Source organism: Chrysoperla carnea, chromosome X (genome assembly GCF_905475395.1).
Source record: "Chrysoperla carnea chromosome X, inChrCarn1.1, whole genome shotgun sequence".
Classification (NCBI taxonomy): domain Eukaryota; kingdom Metazoa; phylum Arthropoda; class Insecta; order Neuroptera; family Chrysopidae; genus Chrysoperla; species Chrysoperla carnea.
This window is the reverse complement of record NC_058342.1, coordinates 22,859,678-22,872,786: the sequence shown is the minus strand read 5'-3', so window position 1 is coordinate 22,872,786 and position 13,109 is coordinate 22,859,678. Positions and strand designations below refer to the sequence as shown.

Here is a 13,109-nt window from a genome sequence, read left to right as displayed (position 1 = left end):
CGAGAAGGTCGCTATTACATTCGGTTCGGATAAGTGTTGAAGGAAAAGTTTAGTTAGGTCATCATCTGAGGCACATTTCAGATAAATAAGTGCAACACAATTTGAACGGTTTTTTCAAATCAATATTTTTGTCTTCCTGACCGAAAAATTTACTCAAAAAAAATTTTTTTTTTTGCAACAATGAGTCAAAATTAAGTTTTGATTTTTCCTTAATCGTTCTTCATATAAATTTTTTTTCGGCCCGGTGATTTATAATGATTTAATCGCGTGGTTGTTTTTTTTTTTAAATTTTTTTTTGTTAACTTATTTTTATTTTTTTTGTAAAACGGATATTTTTGGCAAAATGAGGATAGAACAGCGATTTATGCGTAACGTGCAATTTTTATCCAATCTACAGACAGTTGTACGATCGTCCAATCGTGACGATTTTAAATCATCAATTCATAATTGTAGCGATTAATACACGTTTAAATCATTTTTTTGTTTGTTGAAATTTTTTCAAAACGATATATTTGATTTATTTTACGTTTTTCGATGTATTTATCAAAATTTATCGTGAACCATGAAAGAATCAAATAATCACTTTAATAGTAATTTTTGCACGAGGAGGCATTATCGCTTTCCATTGATCACGTCAATAATCGAGTCAATGATTTATTCACAAACTTATTACGTTATACTATGTTTTATTCTTCATCTATTACTGATTCAACCAAACGGTAAGTGTCTTTTTAAAATTATCTAAAACTAACATTTTCTTAGGTGAATTCTAAAACTTCTAAATTATATTTAAATATCAGCTTGATTGGAACAAAAGAATAAGTCTGATGATGAAATAATAAATAATTTAGAAACTCCTCTCAAAATTGAATAGTTTTCTTTTTTGTTCGAATCAGCCTGATATATATAAAAAATTTATTGTTTGCGATCAGTTTCGTAAATGAGCTGAAATAATTCAAATCATAACGGTATTATTTTATTTATTAATTAAAATTAAGTTAAGATAATTAATAGTATCTTTGTTTGTTTACTAACTAAATAAGTGTTTTTTAAATAAAGTTTCATTTTAAAAGAATAAGAATTTTTATCTTATTTTCAACATTAGGCACGTAAAACATTAAAAGTCACTGTGTAACAAAAAAAAAATTGAAAGCACTTTTTGAGCAACTTGGCATACGTTGCTAAAATTACCAAATTTTCAAGTTACTGTGGAAAAACCGTTTATCGTGTACTCCGTGCACTTAAACAATTGTACCTCCGTCAATTTTCGATTGCTTAACGGTTTTGAAAACTAGAAGCATTGAGCTTTTGGAATATATTTATTTATCTATACTTTCTACAAAGAAAGTTAATACATTTTATAAATGTAATCTAAGATTCACTCATTTTTTTCATGTTTTTACAGTTTGATGTCTTTTTTATGTAACAAATTCTCAAGAACAATGACTTTCTTACAGTTACTATCATCACTCTATCTCGAGTAAAAAATGCTACGGATTATCAAAATCAGTTGAAAAATTTAACGCTTTTTGTAAACAAGAAAATTTGACTTTCATCATGATATCGTGCCATGTCAGGATTGTGCATATAGATCCGGAAAAATCTGTCATTGAGCATTATTAATTTTCGCAAGGAAATTTTGTGCAGAATCCCGTTTAAAACATGCTACTGAACGTAACAGTGGAGGTTGGCTGTGGGTAACCCGGTAGAATTATGTTTAAAATAATTTTTTTTAAACATATAAGTAATATTGGCCGAATCGCTTCGGAAAAAATTTTATCATATAATTTGAGTCAAAATTAACAAAATGCTCTTAGACATTTTTTTCTAAGCCCTCCAGTTTTCATGTAAAAATTTCTTCATTTATGAACAAGTCAGATTTTTAATTTGTAAAAAGTGTTTTATTGGCAGTGTAAAGTTTTTTCACGACATCTTGCAAAATTTATCGTTTAAATAATGATTCCCATAATTATGTTCTTAAATCAGTGATAGTGAACCATATTACGGGAGTCTACCGTAATTAGGGAAAATAGGAAGTAATTATTTTTGACTCTCATTTTAAATTTGTGTTATAATTATTAAAATAGTTTATACCAATAGAAGCAGTAGATATCGTAGATTTTTGTGAGGAAATTACGGGATATGTAGTAAGTATCTAATGTGAATTTAACTCCCGAAATAATGCGCAGAGTTTTTACTAATGTATGCAATTCTGGGAGTATCACATTGAAACTTGAAACAAAATTGAAACTTGATTTATGTTTTGTTATTTAAATTAGATTTCGATGATTATTATATTAAAATAATTTTGTCTGGTATAAAAAGAATAAGAAAATAATAGTTTCTATTAACTAATTAATTTAATAACGATAATATTTATAATACCTGTGATTTATTACCATTAGTATTCAGCAATATAATATTTAATTTTTTTATTATTTTTTTTAATTTATTAAAAATTTAAATTTTTTGTTTTTCAATCAAATTTTATATAAAAATATTCAATAAACTTAATAACGTTATCTAACAAAACAATTATTTTAAATTTACCTATGTTAAGTGCGTATCCCGAAATTATGTTCTTCCATTCCCGGAATCAGGTTCAATGCTAAAGTTTATCACGAAATTAGAAACAAATTCGAAGTCCGGAAAATTAACGTTTAATACTTTAAGTTAAAGACTTAGGCGTGAAACAATGATCAAAACTTATTCTCAATTAATCATTTTATACGACAAAAAAAATTTCCATAGAGGAAATATTTATATTTATTTCAATAATTAGCTCCAAAGTGCATTATACCTAAACATCCCGTGGTACATTTACCTTATCAATTATTGTATTGAAATATTGTCTAAGAATTTTCTTGGAATAGTTTTTTATCTTGTAATGTTTAGCAGAAATTTATATTTAATCATTTTAATTTTAAATTTCTTTGACTGTTAATATCTCGTAAACTAAATGGTAAAATTGGTTGTTATTTTATCATTTTATACTGGGTGTCCTAAAAGACTCTACCAATTATAGTACATGTCGGGATAAGTTGATTTAGCTAAACTTGCCTGGTAACTGACATAAAAATTAAGTATGTCATCAAACCATTAGTGTTTAGAATTTAAACTCCCGCATTTATCAAAAGTTCTACGTTTTTTTCGGGCCAGGAACTTGATAATAGCCCCTAAAAAAAACTCACATATATAATAATGCTTTTTTGTGGGAAAATAAAATTAATAATTTGACTTTGTGAGACACAAAATAACACATAGAAAATCATAAATGAAATCTAAAAAGTTCTCATCGATTCGTGATGTAAAATGCGTGAAAAAAATTTTACGCGGGGTAAAAGGTCACAAAAATGGGTGATTTGCACCGGAACAGTAAGTTTTATCATAAAATTAGTTCAGAAAATTGTAGATCAGATAATTAAATATAAAAAATGTTTCAATACTTTTTTTCCTTAGAACCGCTGTTTCAGAGATTTAACGATTCAAAAAGTTGGAATAGTTGCAATCGTCACACGATTTTATGAATGTACATATAATTCTATGGCTTACATTAAAAATTTAATAATATTTTCTAACAAATTTAAATCAGTAATTATGTGAATTTACATATAAATAATGCAACAAGCTTAATTAATTGCTATATTTCAATAATTTTAACTATGGGTATATATATATAACAGTCACCATTATGCCAAAATTATCCACTGCAAGCGTCGATTTGATTATCCCTACCATGATAACGCAATCAACGATATATGTAAAAATTGTATATATGTAAGTTACACTGACCGATATAAAAATATTTTTACTTGTATTATAGCTTCAGTGATGTCCGTGGCGTTCTTATACATATTATGACGATTATAACTCTTTCAAATTTTTGAATTGATATATCTCAGAAACGGTGGCTGTTAGGAAACAAAGTATTAAGACATTTTTCATATTTAATTATCTGATCTACAATTTTTGTCTAAACTAATTTTATGGTAATAAAAGTGAAAACAAACAATTAACTGAGTTAATTATTGAAATACCATGTATAGACAGTGTTGATACCTCTATAACATTCATTACACATACATACATGCCAAACATACACAACTGATATTCCTATATAATACAAACTATACAATTTGCGCCTAATTTGCACCCTCACGGATAAACAGTGATGTTTACAAAAAAATTTTTCAAACAAAAGTTGTTTATTTTTTTATAAGGAATTTTTTTTTTTTTTACTTTTAAACTTTTGTTCTACCTCTAACAGCTTACAAGATGGGTCCTACGGACCCAAGATTCAATTGTCCTATGTTGCTCATTTACGAACTGTACCTCATTTTTTACGTCCTGAGTACGCTGTTTTCAGCTTGATATCTTTTTTCGTTTTTGAGTTATCAAGTTGATAGGCAGACGGACAACCGGAAATGGGCTAATTAGCTGATTTTATGAATACCTATACCAAAATTTTGTTGGTAGCATCAATATTTTTAAGCGTTACAAACTTGGGACTAAACTTAGTATACCTTGTATATTACATATATACATGGTATAAAAATGCTAAAAATCGCGAAAAACCCGTTTTTGTGACCTTTGACCCCGCGTAAATTTTTTTCCCCATCTCGGATCCATAAGGACTTTTTAGATTAGTTTGAGATAGTGTTTTAATCAATTCTACCTTTCAAACATTTTTACAAAGTTTCAAAAGATTTTATTTCTATGTGTGATGACTTTATTTATACAAAGCAAAAAGCTTCGATTGCCTTTCTGTCGATTCGCGCTTGTCTTATTAAACAGAGTAAGGACATATTATTAATTTCGCTAAAATTTTCATATTGGTTACATTTATTATAGAGGCAAATGACAAAAATCATTAAATTTTGTAACAAAACAAAAAAGGGTTTATACACAGATATTATTATAATAGAGAAACCTACTAGATATCTCTAATTCTAGTTATTGTATGATAATTGGTTGAAATTAATTACATTAGATGAAAATGTTCTCATACCCAAAGAGTTAAGGGTTGTGTTATGTATAATCAAGGGATTATCATTTAAAATGATATAACTTTAAATTTAAATTAAACTACTTGTGATTAAGATTTTTTTTTGATATCTTATCTGAGGCTGCGAGGTTTTGCGTGGTACTCTAGTGCAGGTATATAGCGGGAGCAAGCCCACTTCCTTTGACAGTTACAAAAGGCGAAAGGTCTTTTCAAAAATGAAAAGGTTTTTTCAAAATTAAAAATAATAGAAAAGTATTTACGATCAGCTATGACCCAAGATAAATTGATGAATTTGCTCATTTTATCGAATCGAAAATAATGCTATTTTAAAAAATTATTACTTAGAAGCCAGTAAAATTGAATTCAATGTTTAAAAATATACCTAACTTAATTTGAGAGCAAGTATTAAGGTAGTTCGGGCGCCAAGGCAAGTTTAGACTTGTGGTTGAAATTATTTGTACATTATTTTCAAGTTTGTTAATGAATTTTATTATAACTTCATGAATATAGACGAAAAATAAGAATACAATTTTTTCATAACTGTCTTAGTTTTCAAAATATCGAAAGGTAAACAATTAATCAAAAATAGAAATATACAAACATCGAAAAATTTTATTCTTAAGGATGTATGAGCATGACAACAATCTTTGATTTAAAGGCTCAAAATTTGTTTGTAGGTAGTCTTTTACTCAAAGAATATGTGGTTAAAATTTCAGCTTAGGTATCCGTACAAATTTTTAAGAAGAAAGTCATTAAAAATCGATATAAAATACATTGGCTCTTATGGAGGAATCTCAAAAAACGACATATTTTGGAAGTTTTTGATAATTTTCATTTGGAATGAATGAAAACAAATTAAAAAAAAACTTTTTAATAGAAAGTAAACAAACATATTAGCAATGAATTAGAAAAGAAAAAAACTAAGTGTCACCGTCCATATAAGGGATGTAAGAGCAGGGTAGATTAAGGGTTGAAATTATTTTTATCTTATTTTCAACTTTGATGATGAATTTTGTTATAACTTCATGAATGTAGACGAAAAATAAGAATAAAATTTTTCGATATGTGTCTTGGTTTTCGAAATATCGAAAGCTAAATAATTAAACAAAATTTTCAATTTTCGATATTTTGAAAATTAAGCCAGATATCGAAAAATTTTATTCTTACTTTTCGTCTTATATCGTCAAGTAATAATATAAATTTATCATCAAAATTGAAAATATCTATTTTTAAATTTGTGCCCCCACTACCATGCTCATACATCCTTAATTATAACACACTATCAAAATTGAAAATATATATTCTCTTAAAGTGTCCCCACTATTGTGTTCATACATTCTCAATTAGCCGGACATAGTGGTTTTTTTTATTTTCAATAATTTATTAAGTTTTTAACTTTAAGGTAGTACCAGCATGAAATCACTTTTCGACAGATTTGGCCGAATTTTTTTTCTCGGGTTTATAATAGCTTTATTTATGAATTCCTAAAATTTCATAATTTTTGGCCGTTTAGATCGCGAGATATTTAAAGACAAAGTTCGCGATTTTGAGGGTCATGTCCTATTTAAAGCATGTAAAATGTCCGGTCTCTCCAACTATTTTTTATGATATTATTATATATTGAAGAAAAAGTAGAAAAAAAATGTTTATACAATAAAATTCTAAAAAAAAAAATTTAGAAATTAATTTTCACTTTCGAGATATTAATTTTGACGTAAATTGATCGAAATTGGGACGTTGGCATAAATATTTCCCATTTTAAACGGTCAAAATTTCTGAAACTTTGGGAATTAATAGTAAGCATTATTAAATTCTTAAATTTAATTTTTCGTTAAATTCTGTCGAAAAAAAAATTGTACCATTGCTTTAACATAGAAACTGCAAATACCATGCTGGAAATACCTTAATTTAAATAGTTTTTTTTTTTAATTTCCACCGACTAGTTTTGGATAAATCTATAAAAACATATCATCCTTCTACCGTTTTGCCATAAAACCAATGCCTACTTTAGAAGTCATTCATTTAATTAAGAAATTTTCAGAATTGATTTACACTTAGTCCAACTTCATATAAAAAAATATCAAGACTTTTATCAAAAATTGTCCTGGCGCTCGTACATCCTTAAAAAAAGAAAAAACAAATGAAACATAAAATCAAATCAATGTTCGAAATAATAGAGACGGTCGATCAATACAATTTCTTTAAAACTTAGAAACTAAAGACGCATTCGTTAGAAATACCTAAGTTCTATCATTTTAAATGGAACACTTTCTATAATACATACATATATTACAAACCGTTGCGGATATAATGTTTCGTAGGCAAACCAATATCTTTCTGATTCAGTCAACTGTTGTATGCATCGATAAATTATGATAAAACTTATTTTTTATAACTTTGTTTGCGATAAATATACCCATTTTACAGTAAGCGGGATATTCCATAATTGGGATTTTAAACCAAATTTTTTTTTTTACAAAAATGGAAATGGAATCAAAGTGGATTTTCGATGAATCAATGAGCGTTTTCGCACTTTAGCAAAACAATGCGATTAAGTAATTTACATGGGCGTCGATTTAAGCGCATGTTACAGTGCGTTTTAGGTTCGTCTTCCTGACGCCATATGAAAAATATTTAGATTATACAACTAACATTTAAAGAACTATGATTTTTTCTCTTTTTAAGATGTCACGGTCTTTTTCACTCTGATAGAAATACTTTAATTCTAGAATTTCAAGTTGGACATTCAAATATTTACTAACGTAAAAGAATAATTTTAACACAGAGACAAATTTCAACAAAGCAATCAACGGATGATTTCTTTGTTCCAAAAAGTTCGGCATCACTACATAGTATAAAACAAAGTCGCTTTCTCTGTCCCTATGTCCCTTTGTATGCTTAAATCTTTGAAACTACGCAACGGATTTTGATGCGGTTTTTTTTAATAGGTAGAGTGATTCAAGAGGAAGGTTTATATGTATAATAACATCCATTAAATAGTGGAGAAGTACTGCTATTTTTGAGGTTTCTAATGTGATGTCGTAAATAATTACATTTTTTCCGCATACAGTTTTTCTGTAGTGTATTTAGTATCAGCATTGCACCCGTGCGAAGCCGGGGCGGGTCGCTAGTAAATTATAAATAAGTTATTTTTGAAAAAATCTGTAGCAAAATTTTGCAAAAAGTTCATGCAAAAGTTCTAATTTTGAAAGCGAATATCTGCTTTGATGGGTAAAAACATTTTTAATTTTTTAAGAAAACAGAAATTTTTAATTTCTAGCCAAAATGGTATTATATTCTACAGTGAGTTCACGAACGTAATAAATTACAGAAAATCATGTGATAATAAATTATGTAAGTATTAAGCCCTAGGTAAATTTTTTACGCCCTCAAAATTAACTGTATGTTCTAATTTCGACGCAAATTTAATGAAGTCGATTTCTTATAAACTTCTACCACCAATAAAAAAATAAACTTAAACGAAGCCATGGCGCTATGAAACGTCGAGGAAATATACAAATATAAATAAAGGCAGGCAGACAGAGACACCACACGGAAACAAATACTTACATTTTATTAAATGTAATTTTAGTATCATAAAATTTTCGATTACGTTTTACGAGGCGAAAACAGTACCTTTCTATCAGAATGTTAACAATGATACACTCTAAAATATGTCAAATACAGAATAGTGATATTCTAACTTCACTTAAATATCAATTAAAAACGAATTTTAATTGCCCAAATCTTAATGGATTGAAGAAAATACAATTATTCTATCCCGAAAAATAAGAAAAAGCTTTTCACTATTTAATTGAATTTTATGTTAAAACAAAAGTTTTATGTTATATAATTAAGTTTATGTAATCATAGAAAGAACAGTTTTCAAATTTTATGTAAAAATTTACGAAATATTTTAATACACATTTGCATACAAATTGCCTAAATTCAATTTTTATACCATGTATATATGAAATATACATAGTATATTAAGTTTAGTCCCAAGTTTGTAACGCTTAAAAATATTGATGCTACGAAAAAAATTTTGCTATAGGTGTTCATAAAATCACCTAATTAGTCCATTTTAAGCACGAAAGCTTAAAAACGAAAAGAGATGTCAAGCTGAAATTTTTATAGCTTGGTTAGGACGTAAAAAGTGAGATCGAGATCGTAAATGAGCAACATAGGTCAATTGGGTCTTGGGCCCGTAGGACCCATCTTGTAAACCGTTAGAGATAGAACAAAATTTCAATGTAACAAATGTTCCTTATAAAAATAAACATCTTTTGCTTGAAACATTTTTTCGTAAACTTTACTGTTTATTCGTGATGGCGCAAATTAGGACAAAACTTTGGTGTCCATTCACTCCAAAACTATAAAAGATAGAGATACTACTGGTATTCAACACTTTTTATACAGGGTATTTCAACAATTAACTCAGTCAATTGTTTGTTTTCATTTGTTTTAATGACTTATTGATTAATTATGTGATCGCTATACGAAAATTGACGCGTTTTTTGAAATATAATTGCGTACGCGTATTTCACGCATATAATGCGTGAAATTGATATTGAAAAATTATATTCCATAAAATTGAACCAATTTTTGTGATCCTATGATAATTAAATTAAAAAAATTCACCTATACATAAAGATGTAGCCTGATGATGGCGCTAGAAACTAGCTTTTAGCGTCAAATTAGGGTTCCACCTAGCTTAAAAAAAAGAGAGTTATTTCCAGCGTAAAATTGTAAAAATGAGATATACATACTAAATCTCGAGATATGCACCTAATTTTTAATCAAAGGTTATGAAAAAAACAATTATATCCATAATGGCTGCTGAATACGACTATCAATTATGGGTTTATCAGTTTTTATATCTATTGTCAGCATGAAAATTCACCTTAAAAGTAGTATTTGAAATTTTTTGTCTATTTGAAATTAGCATCAAATGGCGACCGATTTTAGTCACATATAAAGAGCCGTTATCTATAGTAAACGTAAATTTGAACGGCGTTTATTTTCATTTCTTTCTTGGTTTTAATTCTTAAGGACGTTGTTTACAGGAAGAGGGTAATAAATAAGGCAAGAGGGAACCCCAAAATATAAAAAATTATTTATAGAAATTTGTAGCAGATGATGCTTAAACTTGTGACATCTAATTTTAAATAAGATCTGTTGATTAAAAAAAAATTGTTAAGATTTATCCATTAATACACTATCCGGAAACTTTCTGAGGAAAAAATTTGTAAAACTTGGCCTTCAGTATTTCCGGAGAGTGTAATCCCGTATATTAAACAGTTTATCTTCAAGTGTGTTTAAGTAGAATTCGAAAATTGATTGAGAAGAAATCTGGCAATTTAAGTTTGAATACCTACTAGAATGTAATTGATTTTGTCCTCGAAATATGATTTTGAATTCAAATTTTCAAATCAATAGGATTTTCGAAAAATGCTTTAAACACAAGCTATGCATAGGTATATTTTTATAAAGAGCAAGTTTTTAAAACAAAATTTACCTAATATTGGGAGTTTATGGTAGGATATCTCTCGTTTAAACTCGTATAACTCATATTAAAAAGTTTTCCCTGGTGGAAAAAATATTTGATGAAAGAATAAGAAATCCTGAAAAAGTTTTAGAAACTTTGAATTTCTCAACGTTTTCGGACTAGTCTAATTCAGAGTTGTTCAGAGTTCTTAATACTTTTTTTAAGTTTCTAAGACTTTTTCAGAGTTTTCTAAGACTTATTAAGACTTATTATTTTTTCAAATATTTTTTCCACCAGGGTTTGTTTATGGTATAAGCGTCGTCAAAGGTAGCATAGGACTGCCGAACGTCCTTAAATAAACTGGCGGAACAAATGAGTGTAAAACAAATATGGGTACCAGGACACAGGGACATTCCAAGGAATTTTCAAGCCAACGAACTTGCTAGAAATGGCACAAAGCGGTCTGGATCAAGCATTAATCTCAGGCATCCAAGAGTTCTGTTTGCGAACTGCAAGCTTCTCCTAAATGAGGATATCTTAAGACAGGAACGTACTTGTGGTATTATAAGATAGCTATGGTCTCTTTAAGCAAAACCCTGGTGGAAAAAATATTTGAAAAAAGAATAAGTCTTAATAAGTCTTAGGAAACTCTGAAAAAGTCTTAGAAACTTTAAAAAAGTATTAAGAACTCTGAATAACTCTGAATAAGAATAGTCCGAAAACGTTGAGAAATTCAAAGTGCCTAAGACTTTTTCAGAATTTCTTATTCTTTCTTCAAATATTCTTTCCACCAGGGAATCGTTGCGGGTATTACTGTACACAAGCTAGGCGAAAGGCACGCTCAACACATGGGCAGGGCAGTATATTACAACTATTGCAAGAGCTGTCACAGTGGGGAGGAGAAAGAAACGAAGTTTCATCTTATCTGTCTCTGCCCATCTCTTGCCATAGGGATATGAACTTACTTTAATCAGCCTTCCTTTGACTACCTCTCCAACCTTAAGTCCATTGACGTCAAAACACTCCTACTGTTTTTAAACAGTTTCAAATGATTCATGGAGTAGTGGCCGGGAATGGACCAACCCTCTTTTCGGTACCAAAACGGATCCTTTGGTCTAAGTGAGTCTCACCCCCGGACAGCCACTCTAATCTAATTTGCAATTTTTATACATAGACTTAACATCGCCTATCTTTCCGTACAGTGAGAAGCGTACCAAAAACTGAGGTAATTGCTTGGGTCAGCCAGGGTTATTTATTAAAAAAAATACATTTATCAAAAGAATATAGGGACATTTATCAAAAAAACATACATTGAATGTTAAATTTTCATATCACAAAATCGAAACCGGTCTAGCTAGTTAATAATAATTTTATAATCTAGCTCAATATTTATATTGTGGGTCCTGAAGGGGGTATATTTTAACAAAATGAATAATACAGCCCACAGAAATGCTCATCTCGATTTGAATAATAGGGACATTTATCAAAAAAACATACATTGAATGTTAAATATGAAAATTTTAAAATTTTAAAATGTTTTACATAAAACATCGTGATTTCACTAAACTTTTTCACTTTTTGACTTAAAAAAAATACTTATCACGTATCACTTTACATTTTTTCTTACGAATTTACAATGAATTAGAACAAGCAATTACCTCAGATGTTGGCACCCTTAAAATCGTTTGACACTTAGTCTATGCAATGTAATGTCAATGTCCAACATACAAAATTTAAAAGCTTGGAATAAACATTCATATTATGTATTTCGAAACATATATATTAACTAGAGTGATACCTACGCGCTTCGCTGGGTTTAAAAGTAAAGATTGATAAAGATTGCTCTCGCTTATCTTTTTTCTACAACACTCGAAATAACGGTAAGGATTGTTTTACACACGTAAAATACGTGTATGGTTTTCTATTTTTTTAAATATATATTAGTCGTAATTATTCATTGAGTATATCAGAAAAGATGGCCGTGAAATATTTTATATTGATTATTTTTACAGAAACCTGTAATTTATGGTAATGTCAAATGACTACTTTTACAGAAATCTGTAATTTATGTTAATGTCAAATTAAATTAATTAATTAATTAATTTTTTTTTATTAATATATCTTTATAAATTATATCTCATGTGTTATTCTGATGTATGAGCTATATTGATGTACGGTTTCATTAAAAACCATTCGCTAGTTTTGCGTAACAAACAAACAAACAAACATACTTACTTTCGCATTTATAATATATAGAGATAAATAGTAAATTTGTATATTGATTTTTTAATTTTATATTATCTAATTATTGAAGCTTTTACATTATCATTTTTAATTAATAATAAAATATCAAAAATTAGTATATTTGTACTATTATTTATTAATTTTAATTTTAGGTAAATATTAATTTAGGGGTAAAATTTTTTATTTAAAAAAAAAGTCAACATGAACTATAATAATGAACTCATTTTATATAATTTAATTAATTTAATTAAAGGGGAAATAATTCAAATAATTATTTAAAGGGGAATTAATATTAATTTTATTCGTTGTGTGCGTAGTAGTATGGTAGGGGCAATGATAATAAATTTAAAAAAAAAAAAAAAAATGGTGACC

General features: G+C 28.1%; 1 protein-coding gene across 1 annotated transcript in view; it reads left to right on the top strand.

Moving 5' to 3' along the window:
- The first annotated feature begins 568 nt into the window (after positions 1–568).
- LOC123302696 (neuronal acetylcholine receptor subunit alpha-7) overlaps positions 569–13,109 on the top strand; it is a 128,091-nt gene continuing 115,550 nt past the window's right edge. The window contains exon 1 of the mRNA XM_044885736.1: positions 569–719. Coding sequence (XP_044741671.1) covers positions 650–719 — 70 coding nt within the window. The 5' untranslated portion in view covers positions 569–649. The remainder of the gene's footprint in view (positions 720–13,109) is intronic.